We start from the raw sequence: 24,805 nt of genomic DNA on the forward strand, positions 1-24,805 counted from the left end.
TCCTCACGTGAGCTGAGTGAAGCATTTCCTGTGCACACCATTTCCTCTCCTTACTCTTTTTGGACTCTCAAATATCTTAATAGTGAGCTGTGAATTATTCCGATTGAGTGCTACCAGAACTTTTCAGTACTGTTTTAAGCAATACAGAAAAAGCACATTTTTATATGAAGAAAATAAATAGTGAAAGAAATGATGTGGTAATTTCTTCCCTGCTAAAGCATTCCTAAGAGAGAGTATTTGTAGGTGCTGTTAGTGCAACATTTATTTTCAGGATCTCTCGTCTTAAATACTTACTGACGATAAAAACAAGGAGCCAGTAATTCTCTTGAGAATAGTGTATGTCCAAGACCTGTTCAAGAGCATGCAATGCTATTATCTTTGCAGTATGATTTGTAGTGGTACACAGAATTATTAACTCTATGTTAAAAAACATTCAAACACATGTCAAAACATTCAAATAATTCATTTAAACCTTTCAGGAACAGACGGAGCCGTACCACCTGAATCTTGTCATTCTGTGCATCTCCTTTCTAGTAACTGCAAATCTCCAAGCATCTCAGTCCTTCTAGATGCTTTGTATAGATCCCTTTGATGTTTTCAATATTGAAATTTTAGTGATCTTTTTATGCCCACGTCTTTTGAATTTTGTAAATTTCCATTCATTTTCACTGCTACAATTTTTACTAAATTAGTTCTAGACAATTGTAGTTTGCTAATTGTTGTACTGATAACTGACAGTGAATATTCGCAGTTGTAGCTACCATTATCAGTGAAGACTTGAAGAATGTTTCTTGTCAGTGGTGGATGCCTCAAACAACTTTTAATCTACGTTGATTTCCCTCTCTTGATTTCTCTGATTAAATGTATCTGAATGGACACTTAAGCCATCTGAGAGCTGAATAGCTGATTAATCAAAAATCAGTTAATGGTAGTACTTATAGGATAAGCCTTAACTATTTCTGATTGTGCTTCTTGGCTAGACTGAGAGAGACTGCTCTGTGATATCACCTGCTTCATTTGTTTCTAGTTTGAAGTTGCACAAGAAGCTCTTCACAAAATGAATCTGAGTTTAGCTCTAATCACTGTGCTGTATTTTGTGAAATCTGAAATTAACTTTATTGGGACAGCACAACAGAAATGTCAGCCTTAACAAAACTCATGCCCAGAGATCTATTTCTTTTATCCTTTTATCACATCATTAGAATTCAGAAGTAGTGTAAAGAATTTAATAGTAGCAAGTAATGTTAGAGTGAAGATGGGCCTAGATCCTGTCTTGTTATTTGCTTAAGTTTCTGGGTTGTTATTTTTTTTCAAACACATTTTTATTTCCTTATGAGTTCTTGCACTGAGCATTTATGATCTTGAGCTCTGTCACACGGTGGGTGAGTGGAAACAGTAACTGCAGTTCAGACAACACAGGCTTATCTTAAAATCTATAGAATTTTTTGTTCTCTTATTTTCCAAACTGACTTCTAATTTTTTTTTGTTTTTTTTCTTTAAGCTCTCAGTTTGACAAAGCTTCAGAGGGTTGCTTTAAAGGCGCTCAGCACTTGAAACAATGGGGTTCAAAAAGTCTCTGCTTGAAAGAGCAGTTGAAGCTGCAGCCTTTTATAGTTGTAGACCATGAGTCTGAGCCTTCAGCAACAAAGCTCAAATCTGATCTTTAAATCTCAGCTGCACAAAATAGGAACACATACATCCTTGCACTATACCTCAGTGCAGAATTTCTTTCTGTGAGCAAGATTGTTCACACAAATTTACAGTGGGCCTGGAAAATGTTTTTAGATTAGTATCTTTTCACAACTCTTGTATTAAGAGTTTTTTAATAGTAGTTAACAGTGCTAAATCCCTGGTGCTGTACTTGGGCCATAAAACTCATGCTGTGGTATAGGCTTGGAGAAAGGTGACTGGAACGCTTCTTGAAAGAAAAGGCCCTGGATGTGCTGGCTGAACATGAGCCAGCAAAGTGCCCAGGTGGCCAAGAAGGCATCAGTTTAAATTTCTTCCTTATATAGTTGTTAATGTTCTTTCTTATCTTTGAAGTAACATTTTACTGCTGCTCCATCAATGAATTATTTGCTTTCATTCTGTGTCTTCTCAAGAGATCTTCTCACTTAATGTCCTTTCAGTTTTTAATATACACCTTTGACTTGCCCTTGCAATCACTCTCATCTTTCTATTCACTACACTGGGAGCACTGACTAGCACAAAAGTAACATACAAAAAAGAGATGTAAACATCTCCCAAACTTACATATAAAAAGCCTTCAACAGTACTATTGATTTCCAGATAGCAATACTTAAAGTACATTATAACTACAGGAAAGAAGAAAGAATCAAAGTGTTAAACATCACTCAAAAGAGAAAAGAGACATAGAACATTAGAAGAAAGAAAGAAGCAGTTTCCCTTAGTATATAATATAGTTCTGACTGGTCAAATAATAAATAATGACACAGTTTTCATCCACAGATTGAAGAATGGATATTTTACCTTTTGGGGACTGGTCTTCCTCCTCGGTTAATGGAACCAACTACCATAAGTGCATACATTGGCCAGGGTTCTTCTGTCATCATAACCTTCAAAAATCCAACTCATGAAAATGTGTTGGTAGATGTCATGCTAACAGGTACAATATTGTTTTTTATTTGGGAGAGGTAAGCTTCTTCATAGCATTGAAAGTGTCAGTGAGACAGGATTACATTTGTCTCATTCCATTTGTAGGCAACAAGTATATGAAAGGCTGAGCAACCTGGGTCTGCCTTGAGAAGAGAAGACTGAGAGGGGATCTGATCAATGTCTATAAATATCTAAGGTGCAGGAGGCAAAGGGGCGAGGCCAGACTCTTTTCAGCAGTGCGTGGTGATAGGACAAGGGGAGACGGCTGCAAGAATCACAGGAAGTTCCTCACAAATGTGCATAAGAACTTCTTCACAGTGAGGATGACGGAGCACTGGAACAGGCTGCCCAGGGGGGTTGTGGAGTTTCCTTCTCTGGAGACATTCAAGACCTGCCTGGACACCTACCTGTGCAACCTGGTCTAGGGAGTCCACTTTGGCAGGGGGTTGGACTCAATGATCTCTAGAGGTCCCTTCCAGCCCCTACAATTCTGTGATTCTATGATTCTATAGTTCTAGATTGTGTGTCATTCACATCCACCCACGGAGGCTCTGTAAACTGTGTTGTATGAGCTGAGAAATAACATAAACCTGTAACCTCTTGTATAGTGCACTCATGTATGCACGTAGCTGGTTGTTTATTCTGATCTACACTGTAGCATTTAGACAGTAGGAGACGCCAGAGGCATGTTTGGCTCCATGTCGAAGCCAAATAGCAAATACTTTGTTTTGGGTCATTCCTCAGTTATTTTACATAATATTTTATTGGAATATAGCTAGCTAAACAAAGAGAGCAAAGTATGTCAGGTTATTTCTAATTGACCTTTTAAGGAAGTATGTTTGAGAAATCATTTTGAACATACTTTAAAAAATAGTATAAAATCCAGAAATAACGAACCAATGAAGTCATTGCCCATACTGAGATTTCACAAATGAAGTAGAAATTTTACATGACGTCTGAAATTTACTCAGTGAAAGACAAAAATTATCTTTCAGTGAAGCAGAGAGCTTTATAAGATTTTCTGAATCTCTACTTAGTCCAGTATAACAGGTAGCATCACAAAACAGGTGCCAGAAATCAAAGATACTTCTTTCAGTGGCCCGTTACAGAGACTGAGGATAGGGAAACATAAGAGAATAACAAAGTCAAATCTGTGCAAAAGTAAATTTTAAGCTAGATTTTATAGAGTCATGCCATGATTTGAAGTTTGTGGTATATAGAGTGAGTGAAGAAATGCAACTTTAAAAAAATGTAGATTCATGTTTATTTGTTGCAATGAATTCATGCTTTTGAATAAATTACAACTTTTGAGATGTGAATTAGAAATACAAAGACTTGAGAAACTTGAACTACACTACAAACTAGAAAATTGAGAGCAGTTCTCCAATCTGCTAGTGAAATAAACTCTTATAAAATCACCACCATGTGAAGTCTCCCTGCAATAGCAAACATCTGATTGTCTCTTACAAGCTTGCCATAGTCACCATTTTTATTTGATCTATGATTCTGAGAATAAATAAGTCTTCTCAGAGATCTCCTGAGAATTTAGTGTAAGATTTTCTGAGTCATCATTTTGAAGTGATTATACATTTCCAAAAAAATCTTTGTGTATTTGCTTTCTTGTTGGTCCCTAGGTTTGGTTCTACAATGACACCTTAGTTTTGTTAGATCTATACCATATATTGTACAATTTCTTTAGACTAATATCACTAAATGTCACTCTGAAGCTGAAAAACAAAAAGGTAACACTTGGTACTTGGGCTATTTAATGTTACAGCTAAAATACCTAAAATCAAGTCCAAATAAGGTGTGTATCATACTATGATTTAGTAAGTCTTTTGTCACTGTTACCTTTATAATTCTCATGTGGAAGCTGTGGAAGTCCAGACTTGATGAACAGACTGCTGAGTAGGTTGAAAGCTTGGCTGAAATACTGGGCTCAAAGGACAGTGATCAACAGTTTTCTCTGCTGCTCATGTGTATAGTACCCCAGGGACTGATATTGTGGCCCATATTATTCAAGACCTTTATAAATGACATGGATGATGACACAGTGTATAACGTAAACTGGGGATGGTGTCTGACAAGATGACCAAAGGTAGACCTTTGGTCCAGAGGGAACTTGATAAGTTGTTGGAATATCTCTTTTTCTAATTGTTCTCGCTCATCAACTCATCATCCTGGGGACAGGTGAGGACATAATAAACTTTTTACGTTGTTACTAATGCAGTCTTCCTTCTAAAATGTTTACTTTTTGTACTTTTCATTCCATCTCCCCTTTGTGCTTAGTGTATTTATCTTAGATCATACATTTAAAAAAGTACTTTGAATTTCTAGCTATGCAACCCACCCTATTTGATCAGGAGTTAGCTGATTATGTAATTTCCTGAAGTGCAGGTGTGTATTTCATATGTGACTTGAAGCTTCCCATTGCACATCATAGAGTGCAGCATGCTTTATTCTAGTGCAAAATGGAAGCTGGTATTCTGATTTGTATATCAAGAAGAAAGATTATGATAAGCAAGCTGTGTGGCTTGAGCATAAATCTAGTGCCAAATAGCACAATTTACTACTTTATTCCTACTAAACATTGTTTTTAAGAAAGCTAATCTAATCTGCTATTCACTAAAGAATAGAAAAGAACAGACAAAATTCTCCACAATGCAATTTCTTCATAAATGTTTTACAGACCTTAAACATCGGTACTAAAATCTACTGAATTATGATGTTCTAAGAGACATCAGTAGAACATGCATTGTATAGAATTTTTAATGAAAATGTGGTTATCTTTCTGACTGGAGCATTAACTTGTCCCAGGGAATTTTCACTAATAGAGACAGCGTAGAAGCACCTGGCTTAGTGGAAGCCTGATGTTGGCTTTTATGCATCAGAAGTTTCCAGTCTTTATTTTTCTTTACAAATCAGTACATGTGATCTGTGGAGTTATTAAAAATTTTCTTTCAGAAAAGTAATTTATACTGCCATCTTTGTGGAACTTGTCCTCTGAAAGCTTTCTTGAATTTGTTAATCAGGTTAACCTGTAATGTTAATAACGTTAATTTTCTAATTCAGTTGCTGCTGGTGACCTGTAAATAACATTTGCATGATTTTGATCATAATAAGAGAGTAGAGTTATGCATTCATGCTGTCTTTAGAAGAGTTTGTTCATGGTACGGTTTGTTCTTTGTATAAATATTTATCACAACGTGTATTTCCTTCTTTTCCAAGAAAGGGAAATCTGACCTCACAAGCAACATTTTGTTTAGTATTTCTCGTCTTTACATAATCTGGAAAATAATTTCCATAATGACTTATATATTTAGTTGAATTTTATGTTGTCAAGCTATAGTTTAATACACAAACTCAGATATCATAGATACCATAGCAATACAGATATGCTAGCATAGTGTACAGTAAAAGCTAATTAATTTGGTTGGCTTTTTTTTTTTTTTTCAACATTAAGAATGAATTTGCCACCCCACAATGCTAATCAGCCTGGTGAGAAAGTAATCCTAGTATAAGTACATTACTTCTAGTACACTTCCTTTTCTGCCAAGAACTGAATTTTGGTAGCCCTGAGTTTTTTCTTTCTGAACTTTTTTTTTTCTGTTTATTTTGCTTGTATCAGTTTATTAATGAGATGTCCAAAAACTAACAATATTTGAAGACCATTTGCATTTCTGTGTTATAGAGAAAACTAGATTTCTTACCTATGCTGCGATGCTCTACGCTTCATTTTAATTTCACTTGGCATGAAGTGCATATTTTTGCTCTTGGATAGAGTACAAACTGATGAGGGAGGATAATAATATTACTTCCGACATAATGAGAGTAACCTTCCACCTGACTTAGTTAAAAAACAGGAGTTCTAGTCGGAGTTCTAGTCTGAGAAAGATAGTCTTAATCCTTAAAGAGAAAGTGACAACCTAGTCATTCTCAAAACTTTCTGTTGTTTTTCCTTGAAAAATCCGAAGAGTAGAAATGACTGTCAGCAGGGAACTCAAATTCACAGTAGTTTTGAATGTGTCTCTGAGAACAGCTCTTACACCTGTAGTCTTAGTAATTTAAAACCAAGCTACTAACATCTGTAAACTTAGCCAAATTTTTAGCATAGGATCAGGTTACTGGATGCATTCCCTTATTTAATCTCATGTTGAACTTGTCACAGTGTTATTGGAGGCCAGAGAGAGTGCAGAATGGGGAAACTGGCAAAAAGTAGCAAGTCAGAATGCAGAATTAAATGTTTGATTGATCTTGAAATACAATTTCAGATCATGTGCTGTCTCAGAGTGGCAAGAATGAAAATAGGACATGACAAATTGTAAAACAATAAACAAACTTTTAAAGATTTACTTTTTGAAAAAGAAGAAAAAAGAAAATTTTTAAGAAAGTTTCAGATATCAACTGTATCTTTTTTTCTATCTTTTGCCTAGACAGATATGAAAATATGTTTAGAATTGCATAGTTCAAAACTGAAAACAGAACTACTTGGGAAATGCATTTCTGAAGCTGTCATTTTCATTTCTGAGGCTTTGTCTAACCCAAGAGTATTGTTCTTCAGAAATGGTTCTGGGAATTTTGAATGATATTTTAGTGCAAAGAGGGTTTTATTTTGGATAACTATAGAATGAGTAAAACCACTCACGGTTAGAGAATTTTTGATGAAGGCATGAAAATGTGGACCTTACAGCAATTATGAGCAAGAATTTTTCTTCCTGGGATCTTCATACATATGTGTTGCTTAAATCTGCAGTTCTTACATGAACATTCATGGCTACATTAAGAATGCTTGTGGGAGTAATTCTTACCTGACAGGAGGTAATTTTTCCCAGAATGGACCAGTGATCAGAGTTACAGAATACGTGAACTCATTGCAGATGGTTTATAGTAGTTCAACTGTTTCAAGCTGAATGTAATTGCTGTTGTGTAAATATCACTATACAATTTTTCTACCAAGATTTTATAGAAGCAGCAAAACTAATATATAATTTGTAGTACTGAAATTGCCAGTGAAGACCTGACCACAGAGTTCAAGTCTGTAGCAATTCCCCCTAAGTACTAGTGGTTAATTAATGTCTGAAACACTTTATTTCAGTTGGCATGGATAATTTAATTTAATGTTTTCAATGGACCAAATATATTTTAAAGTTTCATGAAGAAAAGTGCAACTGTTTTCTAGAGGACATTTACTTCAAAGATTGAAGAGCCATGATCAAATAAAACATGAAAGTTACAATGATAATTAGGAGTTGAGTATTTGAGGCAAATTGGTTCCTTTTTGGAATCCAGTCTTATTTGCCTTATCAAAACCAATATCTGTGGCAGTATATGAGGTTGCTTTTGGTATGGACATATGCACAGTGATATTAAAATAGCTGTCTCATATTGTTGATTATTAAGACTTACTTTATTTCCCAGAGAGGGTTTCATGCATGGTGGTTCAGCCATCTCATTTCCACACGCAAAAAAATTCCAAACTAAGATTGAGGCTTATAAAATGTACATTGTTTTTGGTATCTAAAAAAGAGTTTCTTTGTTAATCTGGATATAATTTAACTGAAAATGACTTAATCTTTGGATTTCTAGGTGGAGTGTTGTTTTATTTCAATTATTTTTAAGGAAAAAAATCTGTATTATAGCTATACTTATCTTCCCATTTGCAAGTGTGTTTTTTAAAACATCCATCTTCAAAGCTCTCTTATTAAGGAAAATGTTAGATCACTTTTAACATCTAAGTGAGTTTCCCTGAATGTGGATTGTTTTTGTTTTTCTTCTCTTTAGATCAGGAGCAGTCCAGCTGTAATCTCAGTTCATCTGTTCTATCTGGGTCAGCCAGTAAGGAATCTGCTTTCCACCTCTTGTTCAAAAATACACGAGGTATGTAATTTGTTGAACTATAGTTGGAAATTTTTACAAGATGTGATCTTTTATGATCCCTCAAATCTAGAGTGTATATAAAATTCAATGTTTTGATAAATGCAGCTCTTCCATTTCATGTGCTGAATCTGACTTATGTGAAAATAAGAATTAGCCCAATGTAACTGAAGATTGTTTTACTTAAAAAATTAAAAATAAATCTGAGATGCATCCATTAAAGGTCTTATCATATGTGACTTGTTTATTTTTGATGGTTATTTTTCTCTTATTTCTGCAATGATTTTCTTAGACTTTTGAAAAATGAATTCTTTTATAAATAATGTCTTAAACATCAAAGCACAAATGTTAGTAGGAATGATGATTATGCATAAAAGAAACAAGAGGACTGTAGCCTGACCCCATAATATGTACCACAGCTATGATATACAGAGGTGAATGAGCCCATACAGTACTGCAGTCCTGATGCATTCCTGGAAAATGCTTTGAATTAAGAGACTAAATTCAAATAAAGTTGTATTTTAGAACTATCAAGATGAACATTATAAAAGTATTTATGAACTATTAAGTAGAAGAAAGCAATGATTAAAATTCTTAATTAAATTTAAACAGAAGGGCTTCTTTAAAGTTCTTTTTCAATGATCAGTAGTATTTTAAACATATTTAAACTATTATCAGCACTTGTATTGTTAATAAATCCTGTAGTAAGTTACTGTTTCCTAAAACTTGAAGCACCAGAAGGAAAAAGATGTAATTACTAAGAAATTCTTTTTAAAACAAAACGTTTGCTTGTTTGAGGAATCAGTTAAGGGTAAAAGGAAGGGGTAAGAAATCCCCATAATAAATGTGTTAGGCATTTGATGACTACTTTTACATTTTACTGAACTTACAGAAAACAAAATAAGAAGTAGAATTCACAATTATTCAGATACATTTATTTTCCTCTTCAGATTTGCCTGTCCTTTGAACTGTTTTTTTCTAAGATATAGGTTTTATTGCAAATTACCATTTTTGCTGTTTTCCTTTGCTGCTTGTGGTAGTTTCAAATGTGACAATAAAATCTAGAAATTATAAACTTAATCTGTCTGGAAAGGATTACATTATTTGCACTGATTGTTTGAGTTAAATTTTAGATTATATTTTCAATCACATCTGATCTGAGATAGAATAAGAAGTAGTTAATTGCCTTTGGTGTTGTAATCTTACCAAAATTTTACAGATTGTGTTTGATAGGATTTGATTTATTCAGTTTATCTAGCATTATGATAAGGCTTGGATTAATTCAGAATTAGAGTATTTTAATAATTACAAGTTTTTGATAACAAGGTATTGTGCCAAAGTATAGGATGTAGATTCTACATTTACAGAGAATATTTAAATATTTTTCCTAACAGTTATTTTTATAGATTACTTCTCAAGTATGTCTTCTCATTTTAAAGCATACAGATATGGTATTCATATCTTAAACCATATATTAAATATATAATTCTGCTTTGGTAGTATCCCGTACAATTGCATGTTGTGTCCATTTCTTTCTGTTGTGGAGTTGCATGTTAATATAGATATCAGAATAGCCATACCATTTTCCTCGAAGAGATGATATCTTACTCGAATTAAAGACATGAGTTTGAAAAAGGAAAAGAGGATGCTTGTTTTCATTTTCATTCAAAACTGCCAGATAATGTGGTTTTCCTGAAGTTGTACTTGACTACGCATTTCTTTTGTAAGGGATGTCACAAGCTGTTTTTGTTTTCTCTCTTTGAAACTTACTGTGTCACAGCATTATTTCTGAGGGATATAGCAAGAAGGATTTAGAGTAAGAAGAGGTAAAAATTTACTTAAACAGTAGATGAAGCGTGAATCAGATACAGGTGTTAGAAAAACTGCTTTATTGCTGTTCCCTACAGCAAAGAAAGAAAACTATGAAAACATGTTGAAATCAAATATTTTTCTGACTAGATTTACCAGAATATGATTACAAGATAAATTTATGTACTACATTTACACTCATGGAAAAAGCTGTGTTTCCTGCTCATTAGTTACTTGTTTTGCTTCACTACTTATTTTGACTAATGTAGAGACTAAGGGAGAAATTCAGAAACAGTGAAGTAGGCTTAAATTTATGTTCCGCACACCTTTACCAAAAAAAAAGCCAAAAATAGAAGCTGCACTGCTTATGACTCTTCCCCAGTAACACAGACTGCATTAATTTACATGGTCCTGATACTAAAGTTATGATCCTCTTTCATTCTTAGCAGATTATGGCTTAGCATAAATCATAGATGTTCCAGAACGACAGTAAGTTTGTCTATTGTGAATGACTTATTGAAGCATCAAACAAGAACAGCAAAGGGGATAGTTATCAGAACCAGGTTTTTTAGATATCTTTCTGCACATTTCACCATAATCTTTGTAGCGTACATTTAGAAACTTCTACATTTTAATGCTATCATTTCACTTGTTGTGTGATCATCTCTTTCCTCCTTTTTTTCATTTAGCTCTCTATGAGTAGCTATTTCATTTTTGCCTTCTAACATTTCTATAGTGTAAAATAAATGTATTTATTAACTTTCACAAACACTGAGGAAGGAAGACTAATATATATTTGATAAATGTACATTCTGTAAGGTCAACAAATAACTGCCAGGCAATTAAATTTGAGATGCTAAAATTCTGTGTATGCACTTCAGAAGCTTGCTACTATTATAGTTTCATACTTTATTAGGCAATAATTACAAAAGCATTTTAGTGTACATTTCATGATGTGCAGTCTGCTATGATTATGGATAATTTATCTTTTAAATTAATTTCAGCTAAGAAAGGTCATAAATTTTGTTCACATCTTCAGGCCATTTTCCTGAAAGGTCAGTTTTCAAGACAGTCCTTTATTTCTGTATTTAATTGCATCTGTTTTTTTCTTTTAGTAATTCTGTATGAGTTTTTGTATTTTTTTTACTTGTGATTGCTGTCAAAGACTGAAAGACAATTAAACTAACAAACTTGGTTTTCCTGTTTTTTTTTTAATTTTGCAGGGAAACTCCTTCTCTTTCTCTTTTATAATACTTTCATTATCACAAAATGACTGAAGGAGGTAGAAAATTGATCTATGGTAAATAGTTCTTCATTCTAGCAGAATATTTTGAAATGAAGTTGGAAAATATTGAGATTTTGTTTATCTTCAATGTTTTATGTAGACATGCTTTAGTCACTTTTAACAAAAAGAAATAATTTTACACTTTATAGCTTACATCAGAGGTTGTGTCAGGAAGCAGTCAATATTCATATAACAGAACCTGTAGGAAAGTGGCATGCAAGCAATAAAAAGACTAACCAAAAATGTGTGTACACAATAGTACCCTATTTTTATCTTCAGAAACAGTTATTAATAAAGAAATTAACTGGACAAAAAGGAAATACCTTCCTGAATTGCTGAGGCTTTTCAGTTATAAAAGGCTCACTTAAACTATGTTTACATTAACAAGTAGTGCGAGACAATAGCAGTGGATATGTTGACCAAAATTGATGCTTATGATCTGACATCTAGAGTATATGCATTATAGAAGTTTTCTATATGCCTCTTTCTGGTCTGATCTCATGCATTATACAATTCTGAGTAAATGAAGCACATCTTTTGATTTATTTGCAAAAAGAATTCAGATTACCCACACACGGAGAGACTTTGTTGCAAACCACAATAAAATAAATGAGAACAGTTGGGAGATTCATTTCAAAAAACACTTTCCTTCTTTTGGAGGTTTTAGATTCTTTTGGAGGATTTAGATTTTTTTTTTTTTTTTTTTTTTTTTTTTTTTGGCACACACTTCCACAGGGAAACTTAAGATTGCATAGGGCAACTGAAGGAATTAGAGTTCCTTTGATTTGCTAGAGGATTTGGTTGCCAGATTTCCTTTGAATTTCCTTGGTCTAACTGCTCTCCTGTTTCATCTGTTCAAGACTTTCTATTTTCTGATGAGCATTTGCTAAGTTTGTTTAGTTTTGATTTTCTTTCTTTTTCTAATCTTTAATTTCTTCCCTGAATTTTCATCTTTTGAAACTATCAAGCTTCACTTTCTGCAGCATAACTGTTCAATAGATGTACTACTCATGTGTGTAGTTCATAAGCTGGGGTACCTGAATTATTTGCGCTACACAAGATTCTTTCAGAAAGTGCACAGCCTAGTTTTAGATCAAAAGCCATCATTGTCCACGAGACTGACCTCTAGTGCCTGTGGTTCAGATGCTAGCATGTGGAAAGACAAAATTTGTGATTCTTGAGTTAGATTTTCTTGAATATCTTCTATAAAGTGTAAATAACTTTTATTTTAGATTTATTTGTGAGGAAGATTTTAAGGAGAGAGCAGACTTTTTTATCCTGGAGTGACCACAGTAACTAATACTGAATTTGAGCACCTTATTTAGGCAAACAATTTGAAAATCATGTAAATTTAAGTAAAACAGCTGGAATTGAATCTAAGCTGCTATAAAACTTAGGGCTGAGGTTGTTGGTTTGAGTTTTCCCTTTGATTGTCTCATGAAGTATTTCATGATTGGGTATCATTTGTGCAAAAAGGCTTTACAGCTAAGTCTTAGATGTCTGTCTGACTTCAGATCAGGATGAAGGGACTCGTGAAAGACATCTGTTAGTGTGCATGGAGATTCTGCAGTCAGGATCTGTGCAACTTAAGAATACACAGATTTGATTTATTCATTAATACATGTAGTAGATAACCAGGACTGATATGTAGCTTGACTAAGTATTAATATGCTCATTGTTCCCAGTGAGATAGATGATGTATCTCTGCTGCCTGATTTGACATCAGTTGTCTGGGGAAAGGTCAGCTGCTGTTCTTCTTTGAATGTTCTGATCCACGATGTTGCCAGCTACTGCTCTTTGCTTTCTTCCCTTTGAGTTTTTGCATCTTTTCATTTTCGTTTTCTCCCGTTGATTCCTGAGCTGTTAGAACCATCTCAGCATTTCTGTATGCATTTTTTTGCTTTTCTTATCTTTCAAGACTTAGGTAATTTCTCACACATTAGCACCTTTCTCAGTAAAATCAGTCCGAAATTGAGGACTTGTGCTACACCTGATTAGCCTTTGCATCACAGGCAGATGAACTTCAACACAGAAGATTACACACGCTCATAAAGAAATGACTGTTTATGCTCACCACAAAGTAGCAACCTTCTCAGAGTGCATTCATGTTAATGACTTTCTGTCATCTTGGCCATTTTTGCCTATGTAGATGACTGTAGTGTCTAAACCATGAGCTAGCATTTTCCTGATTCTGATAAGTGCCATTGTGGAACTCAGAAGCTTACATAGATGCAGATTTGCTTTGTAAAATTTCCATCAGAAGAGAAAGGCATAGGACTCCTTCCTACTGCATGTACATGGCAAATTCCTGGTGGCTGAGCCACCCTGACTTACATCTCCCATCCAGGTGAAAACTTTGTAAGAGCAGAGATCTAATGTTATAGCTGATAGAGAAGCATACTTTATTTAAAAGTATAACACTATTGGAACATGACATGACAACACCAGTGATACAGCCTAAGCTGTATATTTTTCTTTCTCTATTTTTTATATTTTTCAGAGGTATATGCTGCCAAAGTCAGTACATTCAAGCTGGTAGCGTTCTTGAGTGCAGACTGCCTCTATTGTCTGCATGGGAAATTCTGGAGAGCCCCCTAAAACCTCAGTATGTTCAAGGCTTTTCTCACTTGGAAAAAATTGATAATCAGGAGCAACATTTTTGTGTCACACTTTAAGGCACTCCTGAAAGCTAACTATATGAAAAAATAGCTGGGGAATCTGCTCAGAAATTTTCTAACAGGAAAGGCTACTTATAGGTTGTGGGATTTATAGGGTTAATGATTTATATACTTTTCAGCACCAAAATTTTTGCTTGGTATATCAGTACAACAAAACATTAAAGTATTCTGGTACAGTGAGCCATAAAACTTGAAGATTTTTCCTTGTAATTTTCTGGAATTTCTTCAGGGCATATATTGCATATATTTATAGAGTCTGTTATATGCATAATTTCTACCTTTCAGTTTTACTTTGTTTACAGATTATAGGGGGTGGACATATCTTGTTTTTTCAAATCCAGGCAACAGTTTTAGTGAAATAACTTTAGATGAATAAAGTGAAATGCAATACTACAAACACAATAGAAAGTGTTTGTAGCTCGTTGTTGTTCTTTTAAAAACAATCCCTTGAATTCAAAGTGTAGAACAGTATATTAACTTGGAAATTATTTATCTACTTTAGCATGCTTTCCTGACGTTGTAAAAGGAGAGAGGGAGAAAAATTATCTTCAGGAAAGATATCAGAAATCCATCTTTTGTATAGTCTCTTGCAAATTCGTGTAAGACTTCCCATGTGGATTTATGATGGAAAACAGATTGTAAATCTATAATTGCCTCATAGATTTAAGTTAGGCCATGCAGTATGTTTCATCAGAATCTTGTTGCTTGTTATTGAGTATCCAGAGTACAGCACATCAGAGCATTTAAACTATGCAAATTGGCCTCCCAGGAGGCTGTTATTTAACTTCATCTTAGCCTATTTCTCTATTTAAAAATATCTACTGTATTTTAGAACTTGTTGAGGAATTATCTCCCTCAATTTCAATAGAAAAAGAAAATGAAAAGATGATTAATTCTACTTGTCAATGGTTTACGGGCGTTCGGCCCGGTTCCGTGATGAATGGGACCCACAGACCCACGTCCCGGGAAAAGGGAAAGGGGGAAAAGGGTAAGGAGATGGCCCTGAGAGCAAAGAACAGCAGCAACAATCTGAGGAGAAACAAACTAATTTACTAAATAAGATATCGGAATGCAAAACAACACACTATAATACAATATAATTACAATTTAAGCTGATAAATCCAATACAGAGAGAGAGAATGTCTCAAAATCAAGGTACGCCTTACTCTACTACCGACGATAAGACGGCTGGAGAGCGAGGTGCTGCCAAGATGAGAGACGGGCGGAAAAAGGGATGAGGTCTCGTGATCCCCAAGTTTTTATCTTATCCCTCTGGCCGGAAATGGTAACAGAGGAGCAAAGTACCTTGGGGAATGTAGTAGTCCTTCTCTTCTGAGAACCAGGTACGTTCACTACATGATGTTATGATGTGGAATACCAATAACCAAAAATCATAAAACCATGACACTACAGCTTGTTACTGCTGATCTAGTTGATAACAGCTATAAGTGGACTAGATGGAGCCATGCGTCCTTCAATAAGATAAAATTACTTGCTTCCTCTCCTCCCCTTTTCTTGGTTCTTGCTTCTAATCTTGACCTGTTTAGCTACTAAACCCAGTGAAAACTCCAGAGACACTTTTCTTTCAATCTGTACATAGTCATTGAATCTATGTCTAGCCCTAAGTTAGCAATTAAACTATCTGCACTAATCTTCTATTGCCAGCCACACAAGTACAATGTGACAATTACCAGCAATATCAAACAAGTTGTTACTCAAGAACCAGGCCTAAAGAAAGCTTGATTTTCTAGAGTTTGGTCTTATACCCATTATTCCTGTCCTCCACAGCATGTCTCTGTCTCCTTTGAATTCATCTGTGCAAGATTGTTCCACACCCATGCTGCATGCCAACTATAATCTAATAACTGTTTCCAACCATCTCTAAACTAGCTAGCAGCTTCCTGATAGAGACGGGTAAATTTTCAGTATGCTGTAGCTTTTGTTTCACTGCTGTGTCTAAGTGGATTTTTTTTAATTTATCTGGATGAGTTTCACAATGCATTGAAGGGATGTTAGAGACCTGTGTCTAATTCTGCTGAAACTGGACAGTAGACTAAACAAAAAGCAAACACAGAAACCTCTTCTGATACTGATATTAATTGCAAAGTAGATAGAAAGATGGAACAATTACATAGATTTCCTTCTTAAAGAAGAGGCTGAAAACAATTATAGGGTTCATGAAAACATTACTTCAAAGTAACGTATATTTAAATGAGGACATATGTGTAGGAAAGAGGCTGAATCGTTTGCATAAGAGTTTTGAAAATTGAGGATTATGATAAAATTTGTTATTTTTCACAAGGTGGTTTTTGGGAATGAAAGGAGGAAGAACTTGTTGGTTTTAACTTTAATGTCTTTTTTTTTTTTTTGAAATTACTACAGTTTGTCCTCGAGAAAAGAGACAATTTACACTTATTTTTTAAGTAACTATCCAAGGTATAAATGCTAGAAGGCATTATTGAAATTGAACTTTCAACATTGAAGTTTTATGCCTTAAGAGTGCTTGATAGCTACAGTGTTGAATTAATGTTCACTTTTTTCTACACTGAGTTTTTCTAGAGCTTTTTTTTGTAAAATGTTTTCCTTGATTTTTGTTTGATCATTTGTTTTGTTAAAGAAGAAATGGCCTTTTAGACTGAAATGAAGAATGGGTCTCAAGTATATAAAAAAAATGCTAAGTGAAAGTCAAATTCCATATATAGTATGTATCAGTAACTAAATCACAATTTTTAGCTGTAGTGGAAATACAATTCTTCTCAATACAGTGTCTCAAGCTTCAAATTCAGTGAACCATTAATCCTTAAGATTTCTCTTAATCAGAATTTGATTTAAATGCCCTGCAGGAGCATGTGTACTTCAGCTTCATATAAAAAGTTTTATTTCACAGCTTTAAAGCTTTTTGTTTGTCTATTTCAGTATGATGTTCTGATCCCTAGTCTGACCCTTGTTTTTCTCAGCCTAAGTAGTATTCCACGTTTTCCGTAGTCCAGGTTTCCGTGGCAGTATGATGAGTCACTGTGTATGTGTATTTAGAAGACAACTGTTACACTTTTTTACAAACCGTTCATACTTTGACTGATGTATTGAGGAGACTGCAAACATCAGGGCTGTTCCTGGAGTCTCTTTTGGAATTTAGTGCAATGCAGCACAGACCTACATATGTCAAAATTGAGTGTCTCTCTTTTTTTTTGTTGTTTGTGAAAAAACACATCCCACATGTAATTCCATAATTATCCTGCCAAACACATAATTTTCTTCTGTGTATTTTCCAGAGCTCTATAAATTCTTGTGTTTACCTTTTCCACCCGTAATTCTATTTGACAACCCTTTGATAGAGATATATATCTGTTGCTTTCTGAAAATATTCTTACATTGCAACATCAGTCGCTGCTGCATGTAATCTCAATCTGAATTGTAGTCAACAAAGAATGCAAAGGGAAAGCTGGGTTTGTTTTCTTTCCTTTTGTTTAGTAGTCCTCAGGGTTATTTGTACGAATTGTTTAGAAAAGCTGTCTGAATGTGCTAGACATGCAGACATTTATTTTCTACTTCTTAGTGGAGTCAGCATTGGCTGAGCTTTAGTTTAGCAATATATATCTTAGCTGGATGCAAAGCTGTTACCATAGCAGAAAAAATCTTGCTGAATAAAGTGTAAAAGTTAAGAGGGTCTATGATATAGTGAGAGATTTAGGATGCTTAATAAAAACACAGTGTGAAAGTCTAACTCTTAGAGATTAGAGTTCAGTGGACTTTTGGACCATGAAGACTTAGTGTTCATTTCCTTTCTCATAAAGATGAATTTGAGTCAGGGTCTTCTGCCACACAGCAGTCAGGCTGAGCAGTTATTCCCCCAGACAGACTGGGGGAACACAGAGTGCAAACACAGCCCATCACAGAGTTCAATGTAGAGAGCAGTGCCTTTACCAGCACTCCCATAAAAACAACTGGCACTCACGTAAATATGAACAGCCTAGACAACCTGGTGCATTTACTGGTATTTGACTGATTAGGACTGAGCTGTGCTGGAGGTACAGACATGCGCCCTCACTCTCTTGATACGTTAACACCACCCTCAGATCTTTTGAGTGATAGCAAGCAACTTAAATTTCTCCAGTACTCAGATCCTTGGCTCCTTATCTGGTCATCAGCACAGGCTTTGGGTCTTTCTGGATCCTGGTCTGCTTCTACTTCATGGCTAGTCATACTTGATGTTCACCAGCAGGACATACATACATACATTTGCTCACTCAGATTATAAGTCCATGCATGACTGCTAGTCTCTTAAATACTAACTAGCACAGATTTAAGTCTGTCCTGTAAGTGTAGTCAGTCTGTAGGGCCTTTATCCAGTCACTGATCCTTATCATGGGTCTTCCCAGACACTGATGATCTTGCTGCCATGTATGGATTGATAAAAGGTAGCAGCTAACATCCTGCCACCAACACAAAGCACTTCTCCCTCCGGTAACTGGTCTCATACCCTCTACTGGAGCTGGTGCTTGACCCTCATCCTCCTTGCTGTGTAGTCCAGTTTGAGCTTTGCTACTCACTGACACACAGACTCAGAATAGGGAGTGTATTTACACAGAAGATAGTTAGAAATAGGATTTAACAGTGATTGAGCTGAGGCTTAGGCAGACAGCTTTACTGGCCAGCACCTGCTTGCACAGCTGGTGTCTTTTGCCCTCTTTCACCTTTATTCTCCTATGCTTGTTCCTCCCTCATCCACTTTGGTCTATTTTTCCTCCCATATTCACTCCTTTTAACTTCCTATAATAAGCTTTGTACTCTCCAAATCTTCTCTTTCCCCCTGTTTCCCATCATAATTTCCATACCCCTTTAGGCAATAATCCCAATTAGTATGCATAGCATCCCAGAGATTTCATTGCATTGTCTTGTGGGTTTCCCACAAAGGACAATGGCCAAATCGTAAAGGGGTGCTGTAACTTTGCACTCTTCCTGGATTTAGCATTGTAGTCACTAAACATATCGAAGGAAAAAGGATATCTGCCCTTGTTCTCTGCTCCCCATTCAGTACCTGTCATTAACAACACATGTCAAGTATCTAGGTTGGCAAAATTGTAACATATTGAAGACAGAATTTTATAGAGGGAGAGATGTATTTGTTTATATGAAAGCCAGTTTTGTCTCAAATGCATTCAAATAATATGTTCTTTGGCAGGGTATGTGATTAATTGAAAGAATAGATGCTAAGATTTGCATTCATAAGTCAGACAAGTTATTGTTGCTGGGAAAGGTGCATTTGGTTTGTGTGGTTCTGAGTGGTGGATGAAGTTGATGTTTCTGTAGCATATTTGAGTATGTTTAATTTCATATGTCTAAGACAATCCCTAAGTAAGAAAGAACTAAAACATCTACTTCAGTTGCAGTGAAATTACAGGAAATGACATGACATAAATGTGTATGTCAGATATTTATTCTAATTGCTGTAATATGACTTGGTGTGATTTTTTGTATGTTTAACTGTTTTGATAAATGCTTTAGTTGTGACAATACCTACATGTTCATCTAAAATTATGTATTTCTCCATGTCCACTATATACTATTAAACCTAACCTGAGTCAATATTACTACAGCTCCCATATTGACAAATGGTGACTTTACAATTGTTCACTGTGGGGGAGGAGTAATTTAATTAAAATGAACATCATACCTTTACTACTCTGCTGCTTTAATTCTCTTCCCTAGATACTTTGTCATACTATTGCTAAGATTAATAAAGTATTCAAAATATTTTTTTATAGGGGAAAAATAAATTATTCACATTTCCATTAAAAATTGATATCTTTCAGGTACAAGGGAAAATTAGATTCCCTGATTTACTTTTCTGTCATAATACCTGGATGATTAGGCAAGGCCTATTTTGGTTTGATAAAGCCACTGGGATTGCATCTATCAGCGTGTATTTGCAAAAAAAATACTTACCACTGCTGCCTTTCTCCTCTCCATTTAAGTCTCTGCAAAACTTATTTTCTTTCAAAACTTTTTGTCTTTCTCTTTTACATCTTATGATGCATATAGGTCCTTATTTTCAGATTTTACAGTATTTATGCTGAAAACTATTTCACATGGAGATCAGGTTAATACTGTCATTCATAAACACCTGTAATGATTATCTTGAATCTGATATGAATATTGAGGTTTAATGAATGTTATTTCTTTGAAGATATGCATCACTGCAAAGGGGAAGGGGAGAAGAGAGGAAAAAATGTTTTCTATTTCTCAAAGAGGATTAAATTGTAACTTTGTGTCTGTTCTAATGTGACACTTGTCCTGATCATAAATCATAGTACCTAAACTTGACATCAATTATTTGACAGAATTTGGATATCCTCAGGAGGAGGCAGAACAAAGATCTATGTTACAGTCAGATACAATTGATACATCTGAATCATAACCTTTACTATCACCAGGCATAATATTTCACAAACTTTGAAGCATGCAATGGAAAATTCTTCATTGGACATCGGTGTTTATGTTAAAAACATACGTAAGATGCTTTATTACATTCATAGTCACTCGATATAGTATCATCTGCTGAGTGGAGGGAAATTGAATTTATTTCTTTGCTCAATAGTAGTATCTCTTGAGATGACAACACATTTAAGGGCTCATGATAGTAAAGGTGTAAGTGTGACTGATTTCTTGGGACTCTACCAGACACTACTTTCCTGTTAAGATGTTAAATTTACCCTTCAGTGGTGTATTTGAAAGGATCTGACGTTTCTGGTTTTACTCTTAATATGTTATTTTAGGTAAAAATCCGTGCCTTCATAAATAATCATAAGGTATAAAAAAACAGGTAATGAATATGCACAGATACTAAAATACTTCCCCACCTCACATGTTGTTATGGTACCTGACAACTGTATTTTCACAAATCTCCACTTACTTGAGGGAAGGTACTCCATGTTGTTTTCATATGTATTAACCCAGGGAAACAGAGGTGTAGATATACTAAACTGTACTAACACTGTGACTGTTTCAAATTAAAGTATAGAGGTTTAAAAGGTAAGCAACCCCTCTTTTCTTGTAATAGTTTGGTGAAGCATTTGGAAAGTGATATTCAAAGAAAAGTCTAAAAGGAGGCTGAGAATGCAAGCTGTTTCATGAAACCATCAACATATCCGTGAAACTTTCTGATATGCCTCAGTTTCTCTTATCTGTAAATTAAAACCATTGTAGCTTCCTCTTTCAGGTAAAAAAATTATTCCAATAAACACGAGAGCTTTTGTAATAGATGAAAATATCAAATGCACATCATATTTTGTGATCACATCATTTGCACACTTGTTAGAAGAATCATAATGCTAAATATTCTTGTTTTGATGAATGAAGACAATAGTCTTGCAATAACGTTTTATGTTGAATTGTCAAACCATCATCTGATCACGTAATGAGCACTGAAAATCCCTTATAGAGAAAATCTTTTTCTCCATAATAGATTTTAAGTTAAAAAAGAAAGATTAACAAACCAGAAAAATTGATATACATTAATTACAAGTCCCACTGCCTTTTTTAAAAATGAATGCCAATTACATAAATGAATTAACATACTCTGTTGCGATTTGTATTATTGGTGCTACATATAACCAGCAGAAACCATCAGATTCATCACATGAATTGTGTGCAGTCCTTTTAGAGGCTTTTTCAGCTCCTCCTTTTCAAACATTAAAAAAAAACTATTAATAGGAAAATAAAAAGTTAATTGTTAAAAAGAGCTGTTATTGAGACTTGTGACTAACACATTCACTTTTCAACATTGCACAAACGAGCAATTCTGTTTTGTCGAACACAATGGTGCAAGACCCCAATACACATCATAGTAACATAATGTCAATAGGTGTTGAGGAAGTTTTGAATGATCTTTATCTTGCCAACTTTGCTTTACTTGCTCTTCAAGTGCAAGTCCATAAATTGTATTATAATAATAATCCTTTTTCTTACTGTTTTGTCTCTTTACCAAAGAATGAAATTTTATTATAGTTTACTTACTTGGATACACAGATTTATCTAATTCTCCAAACTGTGGATTAAGCGGAAATAGTTTTTTCTTTCTTTTTGCTACTTTTTACCTGTTATCAGTTAGAGAAATACAGGCTTTTCAAACTTCATGGAACCCATTTACTTGTAAATTAAGTCCCTCTGCTTGGTAATGTTAGTGCATGTTGCCTTCTACAGAAGTTCATCTTTGCAGTATAAACATGTTTAAATGATTCAAGATGACAATGAGAGACTCAGTGATCCCAAGTTATGTAGCTGATCAAATAAAAATTTGGAGGTGACTCATTTGTTCTACCTCACTAAAAACTCAAAAGTTGATAATGAAGTTTTCACTCAACAGGAGAAATAGAGACAGAACCCAGGTCGAAAAATAGTTTGTCTACTATTAAAAAAAAAAAAAAAAGGAAGGAAAGGCAATTGTTGTACATACAGATGTACAGAATTTATCAATTAGTCATCCAAAGCCTTTCTCCAGTGTCAGTTCTATTCAGAATCTTCCTGATGCTATCAAGCAATTTGTGTTCTTGATCCTTTCCAAACTATTTTAATAGTATTTTCCACTTTTAGTGAAATTTCCCTCTATCCCTTGGAAGAGTCATTTAATTTCGTCTCCTGCCTTAGCAAGTGTTTCAAATTCTTATGATTTCCTATGTGCCCACTTCTAATCACTTTGTCCTTTTTGTCTTTTTCTGGAGAACTCTAAACAGCAATTCATATAGTTATTGGATTTTTGGAATACTTATTTTAATGTGCTCTAAGTAGGGCTATGGAGTTGATGTTACCTTGTCCTCACAAAAAGCAGCAGCATGCAATTCTCAACCAAAAATAGCTAATTGTCGTTATAGGTGGAAACTCATGCCGCATTTCAGCTATCTCTCAGGAAAGAAGGTGAACTGTAAGAAGTATCCTATTTCAATAATATGCAGATAAAATATTTTGTGATTTTAATGAAGTTGTAAAATTTAAATGTAATCTGTATCTATACCTGAGTCTGACAAGTGAGTAGCCATCTGCTACATTAACTGATCCAACATGGTCCAGACCTTTGCATTAGGGTTAAAGTATTTCTGAACAGATCTCAAAACTGATGAGTCCTTACATGGTGTAACAACTGGCTAGCAGAAATATGCAAAAATCACATATGAGTCCACAAGGGCAATAAAAGAATTCCATGTAGACATGGGAAATTAGTTTAGAGTCTGAGAAATAAATTATTTAGTAGAATGAGATCTATGGGCAGGAGACAAGTGAGTTCTGGCAGAAAGAATTACTCATTAAAAAAAGAAGGGAGGAAGTTGATGTAAATTACTGCTTTGACCATAAAAATCCAAAATGTCTCTGAATTAGGAGGGCATTTGGCAGCTCAAAATAGTTTTTTATTAGATGATACTGCTGATATTTTTTTGCTTACCTTCTCTAGGACAAATCACTGGTCTGTGGTAATCTTGATAAATGCTAGAGCAGTTTTTGCATGAAAGTGATCAAAGCCAGAACATAAGATATATTATTTAAATTGTCTTCCTAGATGTATGATTGCATATCTCTCTGTATGAGACCACTACAGTTAAATCAGTGCTCACTCCTAGAATTGTAATAAAATCATACAGCAATGGCATTTAGGCCATACTTAACTTCATTTTTGCATAGGCCAAGGAAATAATCAAAATGACTTACTAATAAATGTAGAAGAAATGAAGGTTCTTTGTCTTCTCTGAAAAACTTTTTTTTCCTGTAGAATTTTATAAATCGAGTCCTGAAACCTTCTCAGAGTGTATGCTTCCCCCCCCTCTTTTTCACTTGCATTATGCCACAAGAAACATCATGAACTCATAGATATCATTAGGAGGAAAAAAATGCTTAAAAAATGCTTAAGTACCATGATCTCTGTTATTTTTGTTGTTAATGTGTCATATACTATTTCTGTGCAAAACTCATTGTTCTTATAAAACTGACAGAACTGTTTTGCAGCTGATATTTTTTATGATGTGTAGCATGTAGAATACAGTAGAGTGAAGACTGAGAAATGTTTGTTTTACTGTCTGAGAGAAAGGACTAAAAATTATGGAACAGAACTTTTCCTGTAAAGAGAAGTAACAGAAAGAAAGAAAAAACAAGGCTGGCGGATATACTCTGAAGGTATTAGCTCCTAGTCAAAACTCAAGTGCTTCGATTTCATTGCAGCAATATTCTGGTTAGCCTTAGAATATTTCACTTACATGGAGAAGAACAAAGAAATTCCATCTGCAAAGTTACTGAATAGCAGAAAAGTTTAAATTAAAGAGACAGAATAGTTCATGTAAAGACTGAACCCACAGCTCCAAAAACTACTGTTCTGCCTAAGGATTACGAGTGAAAAGGTGTTAAATCTAGAACTGTTAATCATAGAATCATAGAATATCTTCATTTGGAAGGGACTCACAAGGGTCATTGAGTCCAACTCCAAGCTCTGCACAGGACCACTCAAAAATCAGACCTTATGTCTGAGAGCATTGACCCAATGCTCCTCGAACTCCAGCAC

The 24,805-nt window shown here is 34.6% G+C and overlaps 1 protein-coding gene across 6 annotated transcripts in view; it reads left to right on the forward strand.

Annotated features, from left to right (window-relative positions):
* CFAP47 (cilia and flagella associated protein 47) overlaps positions 1-24,805 on the forward strand; it is a 280,469-nt gene that overhangs the window by 211,719 nt on the left and 43,945 nt on the right. For all 6 annotated transcript variants that reach the window (XR_002442056.1, XR_002442057.1, XM_021407977.1 and 3 more), the window contains 2 exons: positions 2,470-2,626; positions 8,398-8,493. Coding sequence is in view for 4 of the 6 variants with exons in the window: in XM_021407977.1 (XP_021263652.1) it covers positions 2,470-2,626; positions 8,398-8,493 (253 nt within the window). In the remaining 2 variants the exon portion in view is untranslated. The remainder of the gene's footprint in view (positions 1-2,469; positions 2,627-8,397; positions 8,494-24,805) is intronic.

Source organism: Numida meleagris, chromosome 1 (genome assembly GCF_002078875.1).
Source record: "Numida meleagris isolate 19003 breed g44 Domestic line chromosome 1, NumMel1.0, whole genome shotgun sequence".
NCBI lineage: Eukaryota > Metazoa > Chordata > Aves > Galliformes > Numididae > Numida > Numida meleagris.